General features: G+C 53.8%; 2 protein-coding genes across 2 annotated transcripts; both read right to left on the reverse strand.

Moving 5' to 3' along the window:
• Positions 1-8,561: 8,561 nt before the first annotated feature.
• On the reverse strand, positions 8,562-9,376 carry LOC146428789 (caltrin-like protein 2). The gene is made up of 3 exons (XM_085079283.1): positions 9,226-9,376; positions 8,876-9,037; positions 8,562-8,694 (listed from the first exon to the last, which is right to left on the reverse strand). The coding sequence occupies exons 1-3, from the start codon at positions 9,287-9,289 to the stop codon at positions 8,690-8,692; spliced, it is 231 nt and encodes a 76-aa protein (XP_084935409.1). The 5' UTR covers positions 9,290-9,376; the 3' UTR covers positions 8,562-8,689.
• A 587-nt stretch (positions 9,377-9,963) lies between these two features.
• Positions 9,964-10,823, reverse strand: LOC146428790 (antileukoproteinase-like). The gene is made up of 3 exons (XM_085079282.1): positions 10,674-10,823; positions 10,311-10,472; positions 9,964-10,115 (listed from the first exon to the last, which is right to left on the reverse strand). Exons 1-3 carry the CDS (start codon positions 10,786-10,788, stop codon positions 10,111-10,113), a joined length of 282 nt encoding a protein of 93 aa, XP_084935408.1. The 5' UTR covers positions 10,789-10,823; the 3' UTR covers positions 9,964-10,110.
• Positions 10,824-24,950: the final 14,127 nt, after the last annotated feature.

A 24,950-nucleotide genomic window follows, 5' to 3' on the forward strand; every position in this document is an offset into this window, starting at 1 on the left:
TTAGTACTAAATACATGGGCTTTCCTTAATACTGTTTTTTCCTGGTGATTTCTGTGCTTGCTGGTGTGTTTATTTCCCGAGCTCTGGGAGGGGGCTGCTCCAGCCAGAGGGCTTTGGGCTTCTCCTTCCCATGCCATTGGCTGTTCCCATTCTTGTGCCATCAGCTGTCCTTGTTCCCATGCCTCTCCCTGGAGCCAATCCATGGGATGGTGGGAGAGAAAGCTGAGCTGTGGTGTCAGCATCCTCCGAGCAGGAGAAGGGAAGTGGGGACACAAACTCCAGGGGATTCCATGCCTACAAACCCCATCTTCCTTCCAGAGCCAAAGAGTGTCTGTAGATGGTGCTGTCAGGGGGATATCAGTGTGCTCCATGCTGGAAATTATTTAACCAGCCTCATTCAATCTCTTCAGCTCGTGGATACACCTGCATATCCAGCCCCCTGCAGTAAGATGATTCACTGGGATCCATCTGCAGCAGGCATAGGACAGGCTCTTAGTATGACCTGCAACAACCCATCCCTCTGACAGCCTGGAACTCTTTTGGACTCGAGTTTTATTGACCCCACTGAGTGCCTGAGCCAGGAAAGATTAATGAACGTTCACTGAACTTGATGGAGACCTTGGCTTGCAGTTGGACTCTGAAACTCTAACTGGAAACATGAGAAAATCTGGAGAGTCATACCAAAGCAGTGGCTATTTTTTATATAGATGGAGAGCCTCCAGAGAGGGAGCTGGGAGATGCTGCAGTGTAAGGTCAGGCACTTCTGAGCACTGATTTACCATCTGGCAGGCTCCCCACGCCTTGAGCATATGGATTGCCTCCATCTTACAGCAACCTGCAATCTCCATGTGCTGCAGTCCCTCCATCCACTCTGTCTCTGCCCCAGGTTGTCTCACTGTCCTCCAACAGCCAGGACACATCGCCAAAATTGAATTAATCAAAAACAAAGGCTATTCCCAGGCTCATCATTAACCTGTTGGAGCATCTCGGGCCAGGGCTTCCCCTGGTCCTAGCCCTCTCCAGACCATTCCCAGCAGGGCTAGGAGCTGCCACAGGCAGGGATGCTGGCAGAAGGGCAGTGTGGTGTCAGAGGAGAGGTTAATAGCAGGACTTGGTCTGTTCCCTGACACCCAGCTTTGGTGCTGGGATCAGCCCAGTCACCCTTCATTTACCAGTACAGAGAAAGCCACAATCATCATGCCCACACGTGCACAGGCAGCATGGGCTCACTGCTGGCTTTCTCTGCTGGGAGAGAGAGAGACTGGTGAAGATGGAAGCACAACTTTAATTGCAATTAAATCTTACAATACTGCAGGTTGAATGATTTGAGTAACCAAGAGTGCAGCAGAGCTCTGACTCTCCTTCAGCTCATGCCGTGAAGACACTTGCCCTGCATTTTGCTTTTGATAGCTGTGCACAGCCAAGGCCATGGCCATGGAGAGAGCCAGAGGTGGCCTCTGATTCCTGCCAGCAAGGGCAGGCTGGGTGGAGCAGGGAGGTCCATCACCTGCCCCTGTGCTGCACTGCACTGCACATGAAAATGTCTTCTAAAGTAGCATTTAGAAATTATACGAGGCAAGTTGGAAATCAGTCTTTTTATGCAATAAGAAGGTCAAGTTAAAGGGTGATTCCCCTGAGATTTATCTGGTCCTGAGGACAATTTCATTCCACAGCAAACCCAGGTGAGGGCCTGGCAGTGGTGGAAGCAGGGGCAGCAAACCTGCCCTGAGGCTCTGTCTCTTCACCAGAGCTGGAGAGATAGAGTGGCCACTGGGTTTGGGGTTCTTCAGTCTCTGCCCAGCTGTGATGACACAGCTGAAAATTTCAAAACTATAAACTGCTGGTGAATTATCACTATCATAGTTTTGCAGGTGGAAGTACCCCAGTGGTTTGAGGCTCTGGGTGAGCGCCCTGCTCCCATTCCAGCTCTGCCTCCAGCTGCCTCTGTGCTGACAGGGTTGAAGATGCAGGAACAACTACAGCTGGAGATGCTTGGGTGCAGGGAAGTGTCTGCTCTCCTGTCTCTGCAAGGATGCTGTCTTTTGGGCTCTCTGCAGAAGGTTCAGGAAATGCTGAGGTTGGTGAGAGAGCTCTGCTGCCAGAGTCTCTTCAGGTCTTTAAGCTCTGAAGGATGCCAGGGGAATTACTGCCTTCCTCCATCCCATTTCTGCCTCTCCCTCCTGTAGATACCATCCCTGCATGGACAGAATGCCTCAGTCCAAGGGTGGGGGGCTGGACATGCTGGAGCACTGGGGAGTGGGTTTCAGGGTGGCTGTGGGGGGCCAGACCAACATGGGAACCCCCAAGTCCCCCAGGGTGCCCTTGACAGCAGATCAGCCCTGCTGTGGTTCTGTGGTTCAGGGCTGGTGACTCATTGCCAGCCCCGGGAAGGCTGCAGAGCCTCGGCAGGGGGAAGCAGGGGTGTCTGACAGCTCCTGAGTCTCCTGATAGATATTCCTCTGCTGCTGCATGGAGAATCACTGCTGTCTCCATATCAGAGCCCAGATTTGCTATGCTGCCTATGGATTTTTCCCTGCTGTACAGCCTTCCTGGATGCTTGTTGCTAGATTTTTGTAGTTTTGAAGGCTTTTCACCAGGAATCTTCAAGCAAGCAGCAGAGGAGAAGCCAAGGATGCAGGATGCAGGTAGATGAGAGCTTGCTGGCTGAGTCTGGATGGCCAGGGGAAGCACAGGCACTTGCTCCTGCAAAATGCACACAGAATCCCACATTTCATTACCTCCTGCCACCAGCTGCAGTGTTGAGAGCACCCCTCATTCTTTCATTGATCCTAACAGAGTTCAGGGCTTGCCTTTTTAGGCAGATTCTGATACCAAGAGAGGACACATCTACCTTCTTTCCAAATTCTTGAGCACTGGAAGTAGCATTTGTGTCCCAAGGAGATCCCTGTTGGTTTTCTGGGATGCAGCATGGAATGCAGGCAGGAGCCCCATTTGCCTGAGCCCTGGAAGGAGCCTCCTGATGACATTTCAGGAAAGCATTTTTCTATTTTTAGAGGCCATCGTGCACAGAGCCAGGGAGTCAGTAGAGGAGTCCCAAGCTGATGCAGAAAGCAGTCGTGCATCTCAGGATGCTCGGAGCAGCAGCCGGCTGCCCTGGGCTCATTAACATGATCGAGTCACAGGAGCTCCTGAAGCAGAACGGTATTTGGGCAGCAGTCCGCTGCCTCTTCTGTCTCTGCTGGGTCAGGCTGTAATCATGCTGGGACCAGGGTGCTCCTCTGATTGGCACCATATCTCTGATTTTTGCCTTTAAGGTCCAAACCTTCCCGTTTGCCCGGCTGTGCAGGGACATGACAGGGCGGTCTGCGATGCTCTGCTGCTTTTGCCCATCTCTCCCTGATTAATGTGAAATCCAGCCTCATGAATCATTCATGAAGCTTTATTTAGTATAATGATTTCTGACATCCACTGCCTGGGAATAGCATTTTGGGACAGACCGTTTGCGACCAGCGAACTCCAGAAATAGGGAGCTGACGTTTATCCCATCTGAACGGGGAACATACAGAAGGGGAGGGAGAGGGGCAAAGCAGCCCTGCCGCTTTCTCAGGGAATCACAGGTTGCTTCCTAATTAGCCAAATGTGTAAAAGCTAAATATTGACATCGCGTTGCGGTTCCCTGTGCCTTGCCATCACATTGCATGTTATTAACCTACATAGTGTCAGGGAAAGGAGCATCTGTGTGTGCCTTGGCACAGGCAGGGCTGAAGAGACAGGAAATCCCCCATGCAACGCTGCTGCTGGGACCCAAAGGAGCTGAGGAATGGCTTTCCCTCTGTAGCTGGAGCTGGGGAGAGACAGGAGCTCTTTGGGCTGCCCTATAGTACAAATAGCCCATCCTCCTCTTCCAGGACACTTTGGTATGGGGAGGCACTGGTTTCAGCTGGGAGGGGCTTTCTGCAGGCGAGCAGCCTCATTTGGGAGGGGGTGTGCAGGTACCTTTGTTCCTGTGCTGGTGGATTTGGGAGAGATTATGAGTTTATGACCATGTGTGGGCCACGAGTTGGGATCCATGCTGGGATCTGTGCTGCAGTTTGATGTGTGAGCAGGGGCTGGTGCAGAGCTGGTGCCTATGGAAGCTGCTTTCCTCCTTGCAAACTGCTCCATGTGAGTCTCCGAGTGTTCCACCAGCCTTTGCCAGAGCTGTTATTTGTGGAACATCCCAGCTGCTTGGCTGAGCACAGACATCAGCATCTCTGAGGGACTGTGGAGGGAGTGCCCTGCTGAGAGATGGGGCTATAGAGAGGGCAGGGATGAGGGAGCCCAGTTGCCCTTCCTGCCATGGGACACAAGGAAGCCCAGCTGCCCTGCCTGTGCCACTGCCAGCCTCCTGCTGAGCTCTCACATGTGTCTTCATGCAGTGTGGCTTACTGCAGAGGAAAGAGATGTCTCCTTTTCTTTCCTTCTGCATGGGGAAAAGGGTTGCTGGCATGAGGGATCTCCCTCAGCTACAGGGTGCTGTCAGTGCCTCATCTTTTTTGCCTTCCTTTTGGCTCCCTGGCTCAGGGAAGTCCTGCCAGCATCTGAAAGGCTTCCTGGGTGTGCACAACCTTGTGCAGCTGCAGCAAAGAGCAGCCTGCTGAGGATTCCTGGTGGGATGAAGAGGGGATGGAGCCAAGCAGCTCAGAACAGCTCTGCTGCCTCTTGGCTGGGGCAGGCAGAGCTGTTCCCTGCCAGACTGAAGGGCTTTGTCACAAGCAGCTTGTGAGCTTTGGCAACACTTTAGGCAGGAGAGAAGTCACAACAGGCTGCTCTAGCATCCCTCAACTGCGGTTCCATCTCCTGCCAACCCCCACTGCTCTGGGGCTCCCACCACGCAGGGGACTGGGGCAGTGCACAGCTGGGGTGATGTGCCAGAGCCAGGCAGAAGAGACAGCTTCCACCCCTGCTCTCAAAGGTTCCCTGGTGGCAGATGCAGTCTCCCCCACTTTGTAATCTGACGATCCCCCTCAGCCCTCCCAGCATGGTGGGAGTTGGTGTCCTGTGTTGCTGCTCACTGGTGAGGGTGGGGGGGCCCTGGGAAAGGTTACTGGTGTATCCTGGCCATGTAAGCCAAAGCACCCCTGTATCTTCAGAAAGAAAATGCTGGAGGGCATCAGCTGGTGTGAGACAGCTCTGCCCCAGACCATCCTCTCCCTGCCACTGGAGAGAGTCTTGGTCCAGGTGAGGAGCTGAGTTTGTGTAAACCATCCCACAGATGAAAGCACAGACTGAATTCATACATTTGTTGACCTTTAGCTGTGAGGATGGTTTGTTTTTCTGCAGAGGTGTATATATGTTTCTTCTGTGGTGGGGAGCAGAATGCTGTTGACTCCTTTTCCCACCTGGAATATTGCTGCTCCTCAGCACGAATGATGAGGGCTGTGCATAGCTCCTGATCATGGGCAGAACCACCGCTGAGTGGATCTGCTCAGGCCAGGGAATTTTCTTCTTTGGAACTGATGTGATTGCAGAGATCCTGCTGGGACTACAGATTCCCACTTCTAGGCCAGGCTAGCTAAATAACCCTCCCCTTTCAAAGGCTGTCAAAGCTGTCATAATTTGTATTAAGCTGGTTTGAATCATCTCTTGAAAAGGTCTCACATCACCCTTGAGCACCAAACTGTTCTGTATTCAGACCCCAACAACCCAGTCTTCTGAGCCAGACCATAACACATGCAGGGAGAGGCTCCAAGAAAATATCAAAGGTGTTCTGCTGTGTTAAGGGTGAGACCTGACTTCTCTACCCTCTGACCTGTCTACATTTCAGAGTGGAACAAAGTACATTGTGTGGAGCAAGGATGCTCTGTGGTGCTGATAGATCCCTGGGGAGACACTCTAGATTCCATCCCCTGGGATGTTGGGAGTGTTGGATGTTTCCTTTGGGGATTGTCCAGAAATGACTGGCCTGAAAACCTTTGATTTGAGGGAAGATGGAGTAAGCCAGACCTGCTGCCTGCCCTGCAGTGGTGCTGCTGCTGTGATGTGCCATGATGGATGTTCCTAACTCAAAGCTGGGTCTTTAAGTGCAGCCTTTTCCCAGCACCAGACCTGGTGGGCCTGTTTGAGGAGAAGTAGTGAGTCCTGAGCTGTGGTAAGGCCCCAGGCAGAGAAAATTAACATCATCTCCAGCCTGCTCTGGTCTCGAGGAAACAGGTGATGTGGGAAGAATCAGAAACACCTCTCTGGCACAACACTCATTGCTTTTCCCCTTGTCTTGCTGGCACACACCTAGGACAAAGAGGGAAATGCTCTTCCTCCCCAGAGACCTGGATTCAAAGGCTTTCAGCCAATGCACACTGCCAGGAGCTTTACCACAGGCGGTGATCCTGACCTGTGTGTGTTTTGGTACACTGCCCAGCTCCTCCCAGGTGGGTGCTTCTTCATGGCAGGGGTACAGGTGAATCTAATCCAGTGTTGGGAGATTCCCAGTCTCCCCAGTACATCTGGTGATAGCTGGAAATGCTGTGCACAGGAGGCAGGGACCTGTGCCTGGGAAGAGGAAAGCAGAGGTTTTGTTGACACAGCTGCAGGTGGAGGCACAGTTGGTGCACTGCCTCGGGGATTTCTGACTTGCAGGGCTCCAAAACAGAAAGCAGCAGGACTGAGACAGACTAGATGTCCCCAGAGCATCCTCTGGCCCAAAGCCACCTCCTCCTGCATTCCTGAGCCAGCATCTGGGTGACAGTGGTGACATGGACAAAACTGTCTCAGAGCAGGAAGAGGGACCTCTCACAGGGGGATCTGGAGGCCTCAGGCAGCAGGGTTTGGGAGGATGAACCCTTCCTGCCATTTCCTTGTCTCTGCAGAGGAGCTGCTGCCCTGGGCATGGCATCCATCGGGTTATGCAGGGCCAGCTGAGAGGCACCCCACGCCTGGAGCTCTGTGCTTAATCAAACCAATTAGCAATTTAATCTTGTTAACAAACCAAGATAATTGCAGCATTATCAAATTAGCCAGCTGTATGGAAATGCCTGCTTAATAGCTGATAATAGCTGGTGCTGATGGAGGAGGAGGAGGGCTGTGATCTGTGACTAATGACCGCGGGAGGTGCAATCAGGCTGTTCTGCCCTGGCTGCTGCCAGCCCCGTGCCGGGGTGCAGGGATGGCTGGAGGAGCTCTGGACCTCTACCCTCCTTACCCCACGGCTTGTGTGGCACAACACTCCCTGTGCAGAGGGCTGGGCTGGTGTCAGGGATAGTTTTCCCCTGCAAGGACACTACATTGGGCAGAAGCAATGTCTGATTTTAGACTGGGTTTGACTGGTGCACTCCCAGCTCTTGTTCTGCCTATGCCTACTGGATCACCTGGCGTTTCCAGCCTCCTCAGTGCTGCATGATCTCTCCAGTTCTCTCTGCCCTCCCGTGGCCAGGCTAAGCAGAGAGGTGTTTTTTTTCACCACAGGACTTCTTCCTTCTCAGTGAGAGTAATTTCTGAGTTTTTGCCTCCTTCTAGCTCCTCCACAGAGAGGAGGTCACCTCCATTGATGTAACCATAAAAGGACTCACTCCAGCAGATGCTCTCCCCAATCTCAGCCAGGAAGTGTTTACCATGGACCACGCAAGGCATCAACCCCACTGCCAGAGACTTCATCCTGCTGTGTTTGGGGGTGGTTAAAATCTAGCCAGCTGGTGCTGCTCTCCAGATTGCTGTGTTCATGCCTGGCCATGGGGATCATTAGCTCAGCTTTTACACAGCAGTAGCTCCTCACTGTTCTCTCCAGCGTCTGCAGACAGACCAAGCTCCTCTCCCAGTCTGGGCTGGGACTGCTTGTTGAGAATGGGACATGCAAGCCTGGCATCAGCAATGGGCTGGGGAGGGCTGGCAGGCACTCTTTGGGCATTAGGCCTGGTGATGCTCTGCCCCTGCGGTGCATGGTGGCACTGCCTGGCTCTGCTATTTCACAGAGCCCAGCAGGTTCCTCAGGCTGCACACACTTTCTCCTCCTGATGTTTCTTGGCATTTCCTGATTTTTTTTCCCCAGCGCTCAGCTGTACAAAAATTACAAGGACCACTTGGAGCTATGATTTTATTGCCCTGGCTTGAGGCTTTCCTAGGCAAGTTTCTTCAGCTGAATTTTCCCCATCAACTCAGGATAAGTTGAACTCAGGATAAGGTGTTCAACACTGCTTGGGATTTGGGTCTGTGTGACCCTCCTCCTCTGCCCTCCAGATGTGCCCCAAGTAGGGTACTCACAGGGAGGTTCTGTCTTCTGTATCCCCCTAGGCAGGCAGGGTCAGTCCCCTTCCACAGCCCTGTCCAGCTGGGGGATTGCCTGGAGGACACGCTGCTCTCCAGAGTCCCTTGCAGCCTTCCAGCCTTCCTAAAGCAACCTGTCATGTTTTGTTCCAGTCCCTTCCCATTGCTCTCTCCTCCTGGAGGTTGTATGCCTCTGGATGGATCTTCTCCCCCAAGCCAGCACTACACTGCACGTGTGTAGCCTGACTGTTTTTATCCTCTTCTCCAGGCAGAAATTCTGGGGTAAAAGCAGCAGTGGGACTGTGTGCCAGGATGGAGAGAGGACGGAGGAGGTGGGGAAAGGAGTCACACATCACAAACACCCGTGGGACAAGCCTCTTTTATTTGGTAAAGCAGCCGTGGGGAAGCAGCAGGCACATAGCACTGTGCGGCAGCTGTCTTGGAGTGATCCTGGAGCCTGAGATGGCCCTTGGTCTGTCCTGGCAGCTGAAGGTCACACTGGGGAAAGGGAGAGTAAGAAACAGGTTGGATCTGGTGCTCAGACCGATCCCAGCCCACATGTTTGTCCCCAGTCACCCCACTAGTGTAAGCAGGGTGGCTCTGGCAGCTGGACACAGCCTAGAGCCACCCTCATCACATCCCAGGAGCAGGTGCAGAGAGGGTGTTCCTGAGCCCCTACCATAGGAGACGGGGATATCAGGTGGCTTGGAGAGGCATCTCGTCCCACAGGAGGACGGGCAGCACTTCTTGCCGCGGGGGCAGTGCCGGTCGGTGCTGCACGCATTCGGGGGGTTGGGCCGCCCGCAGGTGAAACGGACGGGCGGGCAGGACCAGGCGCTGCCTGCAACAGGAGGGACTGGTTTGCTCCAGGGCACTTGAGAGGCCCTGGGGTTTGCTGCCCGGCAAACACCCCTCTCACTCTCCTCTCACTTTCCTCTCACTCTCCCCTCCCTCCACTCCATGTAAACATGGCTCCTTCCCAGCAGCTCAGCTTTTGCTCCCCACGCCTTATCCTAGTACATCTCATACCTGTTGGCAGTTCTGCCCAGAGGATGAGCATCCCCACCAGGAGAAGGGCGGCCACCGCCTTCATGCTGCTGTGTCCCTGAGAAGTAGCAGCGTGAGAGGTGGGGGACACGAACGTTTAAACCCTTAGGTAGGATGGAGCTGGGGAAAAGGGCAGGGCATGCGCCAATTTTGTATGGTTTCCCTTTCCGGAAGCCTTTTACGCAAGGTGCAAATGGGATTGTTCAATTGCTCGAAAAGCAGCTATTCCATTGCACAACTGACCCCTGCAGCCACACCTGGGGCTGAGGGACAAGCTAAGGGGAGATGAGCCAGGGCATTGTCCACCCTGACAGGCTGGAGGCAGTAGAGCTGCTTTCTCCTGGGCAGGTATCTTCTCCAGGTACCTTTTTCCAGGAGAAATCCTTGTTGTCACCATGTTCTCTTCTGGGGGTCTATTAAGTGCCTTTCCCTCTGTACTTTGCTTGCACAAACCATACAGCATGATCCAAATCAGCGTGAGGCTGCCTGTGCCTTCCCAGGGCCAGCCCCAAACACAACCTCTCTCCTCCTGGAGGCTGTATGCCTCTGGATGGATCTTCTCCCCCAAGCCAGCCCCTAACCACACTGCACGTGTGTAGCCTGACTGTTTTCATCCTCTTCTCCAGGCAGAAACACTGGGGTGAAAGCAGCAGTGGGACTGTGCAGGAATGGAGAGAGGAGGGAGGAGGTGGGGAAAGGAGTCACACATCACAAACACCCTTGGGACAAGCCTCTTTTATTTGGTAAAGCAGCCGTGGGGAAGCAGGTGGCACATAGCACTATGTGGCAGCTGTCACGGAGTGATCCTGGAGCCAAGGTGGGATGGGAATGCTGAGATGACCCTCACTCTATCCTGGCACCCGGAGCTCACACTGCGGAAAGGGAGAGTAAGAAACAGGCTGGATCTGGTGCTGAGAGCGATCCCAGCCCACATTGTTTGTCCCCAGTCACCCCACCAGCCTGACCGGGGTGGCTCTGGCAGCTGGACACAGCTCCCTGCCCAGAGCCACCCTCATCATACCCCGCTCTGCCACCCGGGTGCAGGCAGGGTGTCCCTGAGCCCCTACCGTAGGTGACGGGGATGGCAGGCGGCTTGGAAAGGCACTTCCTCCCGCAGAAGGACGGGCAGCACTTCTTGCCGCGGGGGCAGTGCCGGTCCACAAGGCACTGGTTCCGCGGGTTGTGCAGGGCGCAGGTGAAGCGGACAGGTGGGCAGGACCAGGCGCTGCCTGCAACAGGAGGGAGTGGTTTGCTCCAGGGCACTTGAGAGGCCCTGGGGTTTGCTGCCCGGCAAACACCCCTCTCCCTCTCCCTCTCCCTCTCCCTCTCCCTCTCCCTCTCCCTCTTCCTCTTCTTCCCTCCCACAGGATCCATGTAAACATCACTCCTTCCCAGCAGCTCAGCTTTTGCTCCCCATGCCAATCTCATACCTGTTGGCAGTTCTGCCCAGAGGATGAGCATCCCCACCAGGAGAAGGGCAGCCACCGCCTTCATGCTGCTGTGTCCCTGAGAAGCGGGAGTGTGAGAGGTGGGGGACACCACCATTTAAATTCTTGGTGGGATGGGGGTGGGGAACAGGGCCTGGCACGTGCCAATGTTTATACTTTTTTCCTCTGCCTGTTGCACTGTGTTTTCCGGAAAAGCCTTTTGCGCAAGTTTCAAATGGGATTGTTCAATTGCTCGAAAAGCAGCTATTCCATTGCACAACTGACCCCTGCAGCCACACCTGGGGCTGAGGGACAAACCAAGGGGAGATGAGACAGGGCATTGTCCACCCTGACAGGCTGGAGGCAGTGGAGCTGCTTTCTCCTGGGCAGGTATCTTCTCCAGGTACCTTTTTCCAGGAGAAACCCTTGTGGTGACCATGTTCCCTTCTGGGGGTCTATTAAGTGTCTTTCCCTCTGTACTTTGCTTGCACATGGTCCTGCAAACCAAACCTTACAGCATGCTCTAAATCAGCATGAGGGCTGCCTGTGTCTTCCCAGGGATGATCCTTCAAGTTTTTCCCAGACATAACTTGCCCCAGCCCCAAATCCTCTTGATTCCTGCCCCACTGGGATTGTAAGCTGGTGTAGGGAAAACAGCTTTGGCTTAGCCAAAGGTGAGTCCTTCTCAAGATCTGTGGGGGTCACCTGAACCCCAGCATCTTCTCTGGGTGGCTGCTGCTGTGTAGGAAGCAGGTTGGAGCTGGAAGAAAGTGGCTGACCTCTCTTGGGCAGGATAATCCAGTCCTTACAGCCCTGTCATCAGCCATGATGCAACACAAGGACAACTTGACTGAGCCCTAGCTCTTGATGGCTGTAGGGATTAGGGGCTGTACTCCTTGTTCAGATGGCAAAGGCCCCACCACCCTTCAAGCCTCAAGTTGCTCCCAAGGAAACTCTAACCCCACCCCAGCCTCCCGGCAAATCTGTTTTCTTTAGGTGCCCTTGGGCAATGGGAAGTTACTCCATTTCCCACCGGTTGGTCAATGTCCACCTCAGCTTGTGTAAGGGGTTCCTGGAACATTTCTGTGGGGCTTCTGGGGCTGGCAGGAACCCAAGCTGTGCTGGAAAAAGGCTCTGGGAAAGCCCCGGGAGGGGAAGGTTCCCACAATCAACCCCCATCAAGTCCTGCAAACGACAGCCCCTGATCTCACAACCAGGCAGGATGAGGAGCAGCAGAAGCCCAGTATCACCCCCATATGCTTTGCACAGCGCCTGAGCCCCCCACCATTGCACTGATCCAGCCCCTGGAGCTGCCACTTTTCATCCAGGGCAGGGTAGGCATCTCACTGTGCTCTTTCCTGCTCAGACTTCCATTCTCAAGTTGCAATGGGCCCCGTTAACTGGACCTCAACTAACCCGATATCTGTTAATTATTGTCCAATTTCCCTGTTGATTCTGTGGCTGCATTTAGCTCTTTGTGAAGTCATTTATTAAATAATGTGGAGAGGATATAGCCAACCCAAAAAGATTTTCTGGGCTATGCACCAACAATGTAGCACTTTTAATGAGAAATACAAGCATTGGATTAATTTTTAAGCAATCCATTGCCATTCAGCTGCTGCTGGGGCTAGAGAGGACAATGCTGTGCTCCCAGCTGGTGCCAGAATCTGGCTGAGGTCGTGCTTGGACCTATGCCGACAAGATAGGAGAAAAGATAAAGAAGCAAAGCTTGGATTAAATTGCAGAGGAGATGGTGGAGGGGGGGAAGAAATCTACCTGAAGAACATTCTATAGTACTTTATTCATAGCAGCAGCAAAAGTGTGAACTATTTTTGTAGCAAACTGCCATGGAATAACCAGGACCCAGGCATTTCTGAGCACAGGACTAGCTGCCATCCTCATGTGGCATTCTGTTCTGTGTTCAGCACCCATTGCCCCAGCAACCCACAGAGCAGTCCCCGTCCCTCATGGCTCATGCTCTTCTCCATGAAAACCACTTTCTGATCGTCCTTCCGAAGCCACCAGACCCCAGGTGTGTGATGCTTGAGGGTGTTGTGGCACATGTTGCATTTTCCCAGCCACAGCAAGGCTCTCCAGGTTGGTGTTCCCTGGCAATGGAAAGGAGGGAGATCAGTAGCCCCTGGTCCCCCAGCCTTAGCAGGGTACAGAGAGCACCCAAGCAAAGGCTTGAGCCCTGCAAAGCAGCCCTAGTCCCCCAGCAGGTGATGCAAAGCTTTCAGCCTGATGATGAGCTCCATCCCTCCATCCATCCCTTCTTCCATCCATGCATGCATGCGTGCATCCATGCCCAGGTCATGGCTCAGGGAGCTCTGCTCAGCTCCGGGGTGCCCGGGAGCAGGGGGTGCCCACAGCCCAGTGCTCCTTAGCGCTGGTGTCTGGTGCCACCTGCTGCAGTGCCATTGGTGAGGCTCTGCAGGGCCACGCAGGCTGGGCCCTGCTCCCAGATGTGATGCCATGTGCAAGAGCCCGGTGGGATCTGTCTCTACAAATACCAAGTGTGTCTGGAGCTCAGAGTGGGACCGCTCTGTGCACAGGTACCCCCAACACAGCGCTCGCTCCCACACACCTCCAGGCCAGGCAACCTGGAGCCTGTGGAAACCACAACTCTGCAGATGCTGCATGTGCCCAAAGCGAATAGAAAGAGAGCTGGGGTGTGAAAAATAAAGATTGTTTATTTACAGAAGAGCAGCAACAAAAATGAACTCCAGAACATATTGACATTGCAGAATCTTTATAACAACAACAATCTATAGAACGTATTTACATAAGAACCTATCTAACAACAAGGTATTGAACGTATTTACAGAAGAAAACCTATCTAAAATGTATGTACAGATGACTACTGAAGAACATTCTCAAAACATATATACAGAAGGCTGGTGTCCATGCCTCACATTGCCGTCAGTCCTGGAAGAAAAGCAAGCAGCACGGTCACTGCAGTCAGGCCCTGAGGGTTTGTTCCCTGTGCCCCCAGGCTGGCACACGCTGGCAGAGCAGGACTGTGCTGCCAGCACTGAGCTGGGCTGGGGCTGGGAGCTGGGCCCAGGTGCTGGGACGGGGCTGGTGTGGCCCAAAGCAAGTGCTGGGCAGGCTGGGGCTGGTGCTTGTGCCACCAGAATCCAGGGATGCCCTGGGTCCCCGTGTCCCTGAGCAGGGCCACCCAGCCTGGCGGCAGGGGACCCAGTGTGCCTGTGGGCAGGGCATGGGGAGCACGTGCCTGTCCTGCTGCCTGGGTCGGTCTTCATCCCAAGACCATGTCCTCCTCCTCATCTTTTCCATCAACTTCCATGTCTTCAAGATCATCTTCCATATCAACCTCCATGTCTTCCTCCTCCTCCTCCTCATCCACCTCCATCTCTTCATCAATCTCCTCCATGTCCACCTCCATCTCTTCTATCTCCTCCACATCCACCTCCATCTCTTCCTCTTCTATATCGATCTCCATACTCTCTTCTTCATCAGTCTTGGTATCAATCTCCATCTCTTCTTCGGTCTCTCTGACAGCCTGCACAGGGAGCAAAACCTCAGAGTGGGGTCCCTGTCCCACAGCATCCCCTCAGAGCTCCAGCCTGCCTGGGCTGTCAGGGGGTGTGCACCTCCATGGAATGCCACTGTACCTCCATTGGAACAAATGGGAGCATCCTGCAGGGATGGATGGTAAAATCCAGGCAGCAGGGAGCGTTCAGGACCGACGGCAGTATCAGGGAACGTGTGACAAACAGGGTTGCACGGGGAGCTCTCAGAGCAGGGTGACACACGTGCTCACAAAAGGGCAACAGGTTGTGTTGTGGCCTTGGCTGGGCGATGGCAGTCCCAGCTGGAACACCAACTGTGACATGACAGGAGATCCAGGACCACACCCCTATGGACAATGGCAACCACAGAATGATTGAGTCCCTGAAGGGTTTTCCTTGGGATGGACCCTGAAGATCATCTTCTTCCAACCTGAGAAGCTCCCACCAGAGCAGGTTGCTCAGAGTGCTGTCCCAGCTGGCCTTGGGATGTTCCCAGAGATGAGGCATCCACAGCATCTGTGCACAGCCTGGGCGAGAGCCTAACCACCCTCAGTGTAAAATACCAGAGTCCTAAAATGCAACCCAAATCAGACTCATTGGCCCCTTGGCCAGGCCATGGGTCCACACCCAGCTCAGCTCGGAGCTCCCTGTGCTCCCACAAGCACAGAGCCCAAAGCAAACCCTGCCCAAGGGGCCACAGCGTCTCAGCGTCTGTGCCACGCTGGCTCCCTCCACCCTGGGGTGCCACAGAGCAAAGATTTTCCCCAAGCATTTCTGGGTCCTGGGCACAGGAGATGCTGCAAAAGCCAGAGGCCCCACTTCTGACACAGAGGTACCTCTGTGGCCCTGCAGCCCAGCTGAAAGGAGATGGACATGTCTTTCGGGGTGTGACCCTGACTAAATACCAGGCACCCATGCTCTCTCCTGCTAAAAACTTGCTGGAGAGGAGAAAGAAAGAAACTGTTCCACACACCCCTATCTCACGATTGAAGTGAGATAGGACCCTGGTAGCACAATGCATGGAAGAAAAGGGCAAGCAGGTTTCTGAATTAAAGTTGCAAAGTGGTTTAATTACCTAACAGAGTTTGAGGATAAATGAGAGGTACAAATAAGCTTTTCTACCCCATTTTGTTCACTCACCCGGCTCCCTGTTAAGACAGTATTTTCTAGTCACCCCCCTCCCTCCTTCTAACCAACAACTCGGGTAGGGGGCAGGATATGGGGTATTCTCTTAGTCCAAAAATCTATTCATCACCACAATTCTTCTGATACATATACTGTAATCTCTGCTTATTTCTCTTTCTCTCTAGACAGTTTCTCTGCTGCCCTTCTCCCTCTTAAGACACTGTTTTCTCGGCTCACCTCCCTCCCTCTTTCCAAACCAGCAACACAGGCAGGGGGCAGGGTGAGGGGTTTGTTCTCTGGTCAGTCCATCAGGGAGAGGGGTCCTCAGCCACAGGGTCCCTCCCATGAGAGACAGTCCTCTGGGAACTTCTTTGGTGTGGGTCCAATCTCATGAGCAACATCTTGCCCAAATTCTGCTGCAACATGAGTCCTTTTGTCGATAAAGTGCAGACTCTGCCGAGCCGAGGCCAGGCCGCTTCCATCTCAGGAGTAAGGCCGCCTTCTCCCTTGTAAGGCCTTTGCAGCTTTAACTCTTTATATGAGACTCCTACTGGATCAGGGCCTCCTCTAAGCATCCACCTGCTCCTCTGGCATGGGCTGTGGGTGAATTTCTGCATCCTTGTGGACTCCATGGGCTGCAGGGGGACCTCCTGCTCCCCCCATGGCCTTCACCACAGCTAGCAGAGGCTTTTCAGCTCCCGGGCCTGTAGCACCTCCTCCCCCACCTTCTTCACTGACTTTGGTGTATCCATGCTGTTCTCCCTTCATATACTGTTACCTCCTCCTCCTCCTCTAACTAAAAAGAAGTGTGTGCCTGCCTTGCTTTGATTTTTTCTTAAATATGTTTTCACAGAGGCGTAACTAGCACTTTTAATTGGCTCACACTTGGCCGGCACCATGTCCATCACTTTCAGAGCTATCGGAGATTGGCTCTGCTGGACTTGATGAAAACCTTCCAGAACATTCACTCAGGACACACGGGAGCCATCTTTGTGCCACACCCCACCCCTCAGACACTTCCTCAGGCCGACTGCAACAGCTTCTGCAGGGTTTAAATTACTCTTAGATGTTAAAGATACCTTGCTGATGTTATGGGCCAATCAAAACCACTACACTCCAGGGTGCCCGGGAGCAGGGGGTGCCCACAGCCCAGTGCTCCTTAGTGCTGGTGTCTGGTGCCACCTGCTGCAGTGCCATTGGTGAGGCTCTGCAGGGCCACGCAGGCTGGGCCCTGCTCCCAGATGTGATGCCATGTGCAAGAGCCCGGTGGGATCTGTCTCTACAAATACCAAGTGTGTCTGGAGCTCAGAGTGGGACCGCTCTGTGCACAGGTACCCCCAACACAGCGCTCGCTCCCACACACCTCCAGGCCAGGCAACCTGGAGCAAGTGGAAACCACAACTCTGCAGATGCTGCATGTGCCCAAGGCAAATGAAAAGAGCCGGGGTGTGAAAAATAAAGATTGTTTATTTACAGAAGAGCAGCAACAAAAATGAACTCCAGAACATATTTACATGGGAAGAATCTTTATAACAACAACAATCTATAGAATGTATTTACATAAGAACCTATCTAACAACAACTCATTGAACGTATTTACAGAAGAAAACCTATCTAAAACGAACACTACTGAAGAACATTCTCAAAACATATATACAGAAGGCTGGCGTCCATGCCTCACATTGCCGTCAGTCCTGGAAGAAAAGCAAGCAGCACGGTCACTTCAGTCAGGCCCTGAGGGTTTGTTCCCTGTGCCCCCAGGCTGGCACACGCTGGCAGAGCAGGACTGTGCCGCCAGCACTGAGCTGGGCTGGGGCTGGGAGCTGGGCCCAGGTGCTGGGACGGGGCTGGCATGGCCCAAAGCAAGCGCAGGATAGGCTGGGGCTGGTGCTTGTGCCACCAGAATCCAGGGATGCCCCGGGTCCCCGTGTCCGTGAGCAGGGCCACCCAGCCCAGCCCTAGCCTGGCGGCAGAGGACCCAGTGTGCCTGTGGGCAGGGCATGGGGAGCACGTGCCTGTCCTGCTGCCTGTGTCGGTCTTCATCCCAAGACCATGTCCTCCTCCTCATCTTTTTCATCTACATCCATATCCTCAACATCATCTTCCATATCGACATCCATATCTTCCTCCTCCTCCTCATCCACCTCCATCTCTTCATCAGTCTCCTCCATGTCCACCTCCATCTCTTCCATCTCCTCCACATCCACCTCCATCTCTTCCTCTTCTATATCGATCTCCATACTCTCTTCTTCATCAATCTTGGTATCAATCTCCATCTCTTCTTCGGTCTCTCTGACAGCCTGCACAGGGAGCAAAACCTCAGAGTGGGGTCCCTGTCCCACAGCATCCCCTCAGAGCTCCAGCCTGCCTGGGCTGTCAGGGGGTGTGCACCTCCATGGAATGCCACTGTACCTCCACTGGGACAAATGGGAGCATCCTGCAGGGATGGATGGTAAATCCAGGCAGCAGGGAGCGTTCAGGACCGACGGCAATATCCGGGAACGAGTGACAAACAGGGTAGCAGGGGAGCTCTCAGAGCAGGGTGACACACGTGCTCACGCAAGGGCAACGGGTTGTGTTGTGCCCTTGGCTGGGCGATGGCAGTCCCAGCTGGAACACCAACTGTGACATGACAGGAGATCCAGGACCACACCCCTGTGGACCAGGGCAACCACAGAATGATTGAGTCCCTGAAGGGTTTTCCTTGGGATGGACCCTGAAGATCATCTTCTTCCAACCTGAGCAAGCTCCCACCAGAGCAGGCTGCTCAGAGTGCTGTCCCAGCTGGCCTTGGGATGTTCCCAGAGATGAGGCATCCACAGCCTCTGTGCACAGCCTGGGCCAGTGCCTCAGCACCCCCAGTGTAAAATACCAGAGTCCCAAAATGCAACCCAAATCAGACTCATTGGCCCCTTGGCCAGGCCATGGGTCCATACCCAGCTCAGCTTGGAGCTCCCTGTGCTCCCACAAGCACAGAGCCCAAAGCAAACTCTGCCCAAGGGGACACAGTGTCTCAGCGTCTGTGCCACGCTGGCTCCCTCCACCCTGGGGTGCCACAGAGCAAAGATTTTCCCCAAGCATTTCTGGGTCCTGGGCACAGGAGACGCTGCAAAAGCCAGAGGCCCCACTTCTGACACAGAGGTACCTCTGAGGCCCTGCAGCCCAGCTGAAAGGAGACAGACAAGTCATACAAATCTTCAGAGTGTTTATTGTCAGCATAGAAATTCCTTTATATAAAAGAAGAGTTTAAAAGAAGCACTCCCCTGATCTCAGAAATAAATATACATATATATATACACACACACATAGATATTGATAGAAAGAATAATTTCCATTCTGCTATGTGATTATAAAACCAAACAAGATGAATACATATCTCCAAACTACTCTGCCAAACCAGTGCAAGGGGATCTAAGGATTCCTGCCGCCCACCTTCCCTTGGGAGCCTAGCTGGGCATCAGACTGAGCATGAGGCATCCTCCTGCTGCCTGCACCGCCCAGCCCTCCTTGCCCCACCACTTGCTAGCAGATGCTGGGACAACAGAAGCTCTCAGGGTGCCACCACTGTAGGTTTGTTCTCTTGCAAACCAGCCTGCCAGGCTCTGGGGCGCCTGTGCCATCCAAGTCACTCTGGGGGACACCAGGTGTCACATCTGTCCAATGACCAGCCTGCCCACACAGCTGTTCCCCCTCAGCCCAGACCTACCAAAGAACGACAACTGAAGCCCTTGGCTTTGCAGCAGGGGCTTTGCTGGATGTGCCCAAAGGACTCCGCCAGGAAGACGTGCTCCTCCAGTGCTGGTGAGGCCATGGCCCGCTGAGAGTTCATGTCTGCCCGCTGGATTCCCACAGCACAGATCTCGATGACAGTGTTTTGCAACAAAATTGCACACTCGTTGTTGCAAACTGCCATGGAATAACCAGGACCCAGGCATTTCTGGGCACAGGACTAGCTGCCATCCTCATGTGGCATTCTGTTCTGTGTGCAGCACCCATTGCCCCAGCAACCCACAGAGCAGTCCCTGTCCCTCATGACTCATGCTCTTCTCCATGAAAACCACTTTCTGATCGTCCTTCTGAAGCCAAAAGACCCCAGGTGTGTGATGCTTGAGGGTGTTGCGGCACATGTTGCATTTTCCCAGCCACAGCAAGGCTCTCCAGTTGGTGTTCCCTGGCAATGGAAAGGAGGGAAATCAGTAGCCCCTGGTCCCCCAGCCTTAGCAGGGTACAGAGAGCACCCAAGCAAAGGCTTGAGCCCTGCAAAGCAGCCCTAGTCCCCCAGCACGTGATGCAAATTTTCAGCCTGATGATGAGCTCCATCCCTCCATCCATCCCTTCTTCCATCCATGCATGCATGCGTGCATCCATGCCCAGGTCATGGCTCAGGGAGCTCTGCTCAGCTCCGGGGTGGCCGGGAGCAGGGGGTGCCCACAGCCCAGTGCTCCTTAGTGCTGGTGTCTGGTGCCACCTGCTGCAGTGCCATTGGTGAGGCTCTGCAGGGCCACGCAGGCTGGGCCCTGCTCCCAGATGTGATGCCATGTGCAAGAGCCCGGTGGGATCTGTCTCTACAAATACCAAGTGTGTCTGGAGCTCAGAGTGGGACCGCTCTGTGCACAGGTACCCCCAACACAGCGCTCGCTCCCACACACCTCCAGGCCAGGCAACCTGGAGCAAGTGGAAACCACAACTCTGCAGATGCTGCATGTGCCCAAGGCAAATGAAAAGAGAGCTGGGGTGTGAAAAATAAAGATTGTTTATTTACAGAAGAGCAGCAACAAAAATGAACTCCAGAACATATTTACATTGGAAGAATCTTTATAACAACAACAATCTATAGAACGTATTTACATAGGGACCTATCTAACAACAACTCATTGAACGTATTTACAGAAGAAAACCTCTCTAAAACGTATATACAGAAGACTACTGATGAACTTCTTGAAAAACATATGTACAGAAGGGTGGCATCCACGTCTCAGATGTCCGTCAGTCCTGGAAGAAAAGCAAGCAGCACGGTCACTTCAGTCAGGCCCTGAGGGTTTGTTCCCTGTGCCCCCAGGCTGGCACACGCTGGCAGAGCAGGACTGTGCCACCAGCACTGAGCTGGGCTGGGGCTGGGAGCTGGGCCCAGGTGCTGGGACGGGGCTGGTGTGGCCCAAAGCAAGCGCAGGACAGGCTGGGGCTGGTGCTTGTGCCACCAGAATCCAGGGATGCCCCGGGTCCCCGTGTCCCTGAGCAGGGCCACCCAGCCCAGCCCCAGCCTGGCGGCAGGGGACCCAGTGTGCCTGTGGGCAGGGCATGGGGAGCACGTGCCTGTCCTGCTGCCTGGGTCGGTCTTCATCCCAAGACCATGTCCTCCTCCTCATCTTTTCCATCAACTTCCATGTCTTCAAGATCATCTTCCATATCGACTTCCATCTTTTCCTCTATCTCCTCCTCCTCCACCTCCATATCTTCCTCCATGTCCTCCACGTCTATCTCCATCTCTTCCTCCGTCTCAACCATGTCCACCTCCATCTCTTCCATCTCATCAACGTCTACCTCCATCTCTTCCTCTTCTACATCTATCTCCATGCTCTCCTCTACTTCAATCTTCGTATCGATTTCCATCTGTTCTTCGGTCTCTCTGACAACCTGCACAGGGAGCAAAACCTCAGAGTGGGGTCCCTGTCCCACAGCATCCCCTCAGAGCTCCAGCCCGCCCGGGCTGTCAGGGGGTGTCCACCTCCATGGAATGCCACTGTACCTTCATTGGGGCAAATGGGAGAATCCTGCAGGGATGGATGGTAAATACCAGGCAGCAGGGAGCGTTCAGGACTGACGGCAATATCTGGGAACAGGTCAGAAGCAGGGTTGAAGCAGTGCTCACAGAGCAGGGTGACGCACGTCCTCACGCAAGGGCAACTGGTTGTGTTGTGCCCTTGGCTGGGCGATGGCAGTCCCAGCTGGAACACCAACTGTGACATGACAGGAGATCCAGGACCACACCCCTGTGGACCAGGACAACCACAGAATGATTGAATCCCTGAAGGGTTTTCCTTGGGATGGACCCTGAAGATCATCTTCTTCCAACCTGAGCAAGCTCCCACCAGAGCAGGCTGCTCAGAGTGCTGTCCCAGCTGGCCTTGGGATGTTCCCAGGGGTGAGGCATCCACAGCCTCTGTGCACAGCCTGGGCCAGTGCCTCAGCACCCCCAGTGTAAAATAGCAGAGTCCAAAAATGCAGCCCAAATCAGCCTCATTGGCCCCTTGGCCAGGCCATGGGTCCATACCCAGCTCAGCTCGGAGCTCCCTGTGCTCCCACAAGCACAGAGCCCAAAGCAAACCCTGCCCAAGGGGACACAGTGTCTCAGCGTCTGTGCCACGCTGGCTCCCTCCACCCTGGGGTGCCACAGAGCAAAGATTTTCCCCAAGCATTTCTGGGTCCTGGGCACAGGAGACGCTGCAAAAGCCAGAGGCCCCACTTCTGACACAGACGTACCTCTGAGGCCCTGCAGCCCAGCTGAAAGGAGATGGACATGTGTTTCAGGGTATGACCCAGACTAAATGCCAGGCACCCTTGCTCTCTCCTGCTAAAAACTTGCAGGCGAGGGGAAAGAAAAAACTGTTCCACACACCCCTATCTCATGATAGAAGTGAGATAGGACCCTGGTAGCACAATGCATGGAAGAAAAGGGCAAGCAGGCTTCAGAATTAAAGTTGCAAAGTGATTTTATTACCTAACAGAGACGAAGGATAAATGAGAGGTACAAACAAGCTTTTCTACCCCATTTTGTTCACTCACCCGGCTCCCTGTTAAGAGAGTATTTTCTAGTCACCCCCCTCCCTCCTTCTAACCAACAACTCAGGTAGGGGGCAGCATATGGGGTATTGTCTTAATCCATAAATCTATTCATCACCACAATTCTTCTGCTACAAATACTGTGTTCTCTACTTATCTCTCTTTGTCTCTAGACTGTTTCTCTGCTGCCCTTCTCCCTCTTAAGACACTGTTTTCTCGGCTCACCTCCCTCCCTCTTTCCAAACCAGCAACACAGGCAGGGGGCAGGGTGAGGGGTTTGTTCTCTGGTCAGTCCATCAGGGAGAGGGGTCCTCTACTTGGCCACAGGGTCTCTCCCATGAGAGACAGTCCTCTGGGAACTTCTTTGGTGTGGGTCCAATCTCATGAGCAACATCTTGCCCAAATTCTGCTGCAACATGAGTCCTTTTGTCAATAAAGTGCAGACTCTGCCGAGCCGAGGCCAGGCCGCTTCCATCTCAGGAGTAAGGCCGCCTTCTCCCTTGTAAGGCCTTTGCAGCTTTAACTCTTTATATGAGACTCCCACTGGATCAGGGCCTCCTCTAAGCATCCACCTGCTCCTCTGGCATGGGCTGTGGGTGAATTTCTGCATCCTTGTGGACTCCATGGGCTGCAGGGGGACCTCCTGCTCCCCCCATGGCCTTCACCACAACTAGCAGAGGGTTTTCAGCTCCCGGGCCTGTAGCACCTCCTCCCCCACCTTCTTCACTGACTTTGGTGTATCCATGCTGTTCTCCCTTCATATACTGTTACCTCCTCCTCCTCCTCTAACTAAAAAGAAGTGTGTGCCTGCCTTGCTTTGATTTTTTCTTAAATATGTTTTCACAGAGGCGTAACTAGCACTTTTAATTGGCTCACACTTGGCCGGCACCATGTCCATCACTTTCAGAGCTATCGGAGATTGGCTCTGCTGGACTTGATGAAAACCTTCCAGAACATTCACTCAGGACACACGGGAGCCATCTTTGTGCCACACACCACCCCTCAGACACTTCCTCAGGCCTACTGCAACAGCTTCTGCAGGGTTTAAATTGCTCTTAGATGTTAAAGATACCTTGCTGATGTTATGGGCCAATCAAAACCACTACACTCCAGGGTGGCCGGGAGCAGGGGGTGCCCACAGCCCAGTGCTCCTTAGTGCTGGTGTCTGGTGCCACCTGCTGCAGTGCCATTGGGGAGGCTCTGCAGGGCCACGCAGGCTGGGCCCTGCTCCCAGATGTGATGCCATGTGCAAGAGCCCGGTGGGATCTGTCTCTACAAATACCAAGTGTGTCTGGAGCTCAGAGTGGGACCGCTCTGTGCACAGGTACCCCCAACACAGCACTCGCTCCCACACACCTCCAGGCCAGGCAACCTGGAGCAAGTGGAAGCCACAACTCTGCAGATGCTGCATGTGCCCAAGGCAAATGAAAAGAGAGCTGGGGTGTGAAAAATAAAGATTGTTTATTTACAGAAGAGCAGCAACAAAAATGAACTCCAGAACATATTTACATTGGAAGAATCTTTATAACAACAACAATCTATAGAACGTATTTACATAGGGACCTATCTAACAACAACTCATTGAACGTATTTACAGAAGAAAAACTCTCTAAAAACTCTCTGTATATACTCTTCTGTATATACAGAAGACTACTGATGAACTTCTTGAAAAACATATGTACAGAACGGTGGCATCCACGTCTCACATCGCCGTTAGTCCTGGAAGAAAAGCAAGCAGCACGGTCACTTCAGTCAGGCCCTGAGGGTTTGTTCCCTGTGCCCCCAGACTGGCACACGCTGGCAGAGCAGGACTGTGCCACCAGCACTGAGCTGGGCTGGGGCTGGGAGCTGGGCCCAGGTGCTGGGACGGGGCTGGTGTGGCCCAAAGCAAGCGCAGGGCAGGCTGGGGCTGGTGCTTGTGCCACCAGAATCCAGGGATGCCCCGGGTCCCCGTGTCCCTGAGCAGGGCCACCCAGCCCAGCCCCAGCCTGGCGGCAGGGGACCCAGTGTGCCTGTGGGCAGGGCATGGGGAGCACGTGCCTGTCCTGCTGCCTGGGTCGGTCTTCATCCCAAGACCATGTCCTCCTCCCCATCTTTTCCATCAACTTCCATGTCTTCAAGATCATCTTCCATGTCGACTTCCATCTTTTCCTCTATCTCCTCCTCCTCCACCTCCATATCTTCCTCCATGTCCTCCACGTCCACCTCCATCTCTTCCTCTTCTACATCTATCTCCATGCTCTCCTCTACTTCAATCTTCGTATCGATTTCCATCTGTTCTTCGGTCTCTCTGACAGCCTGCACAGGGAGCAAAACCTCAGAGTGGGGTCCCTGTCCCACAGCATCCCCTCAGAGCTCCAGCCTGCCCGGGCTGCCAGGGGGTGTCCACCTCCATGGAATGCCACTGTACCTTCATTGGGGCAAATGGGAGAATCCTGCAGGGATGGATGGTAAATACCAGGCAGCAGGGAGCGTTCAGGACTGACGGCAATATCTGGGAACAGGTCAGAAGCAGGGTTGAAGCAGTGCTCACAGAGCAGGGTGACGCACGTCCTCACGCAAGGGCAACTGGTTGTGTTGTGCCCTTGGCTGGGCGATGGCAGTCCCAGCTGGAACACCAACTGTGACATGACAGGAGATCCAGGACCACACCCCTGTGGACCAGGACAACCACAGAATGATTGAGTCCCTGAAGGGTTTTCCTTGGGATGGACCCTGAAGATCATCTTCTTCCAACCTGAGCAAGCTCCCACCAGAGCAGGCTGCTCAGAGTGCTGTCCCAGCTGGCCTTGGGATGTTCCCAGGGGTGAGGCATCCACAGCCTCTGTGCACAGCCTGG

Source organism: Lichenostomus cassidix, chromosome 20 (genome assembly GCF_008360975.1).
Source record: "Lichenostomus cassidix isolate B80296 chromosome 20, HeHo_3.0, whole genome shotgun sequence".
In the NCBI taxonomy this organism is placed as follows: domain Eukaryota; kingdom Metazoa; phylum Chordata; class Aves; order Passeriformes; family Meliphagidae; genus Lichenostomus; species Lichenostomus cassidix.

What these genes read in the sequence shown, in the direction of transcription:
- LOC146428789 (XM_085079283.1), bottom strand. Translation starts at nt 9,289, where the DNA reads ATGAAGGCGGTGGCCGCCCTTCTCCTGGTGGGGATGCTCATCCTCTGG. An exon ending in CTGGGCAGAACTGCCAACAG is followed by an intron (nt 9,038 to 9,225) that starts GTATGAGATGTA and finishes CTCCTGTTGCAG; the next exon opens with GCAGCGCCTGGTCCTGCCCG.
- LOC146428790 (XM_085079282.1), bottom strand. Translation starts at nt 10,788, where the DNA reads ATGGTGGTGTCCCCCACCTCTCACACTCCCGCTTCTCAGGGACACAGC. An exon ending in CTGGGCAGAACTGCCAACAG is followed by an intron (nt 10,473 to 10,673) that starts GTATGAGATTGG and finishes CTCCTGTTGCAG; the next exon opens with GCAGCGCCTGGTCCTGCCCA.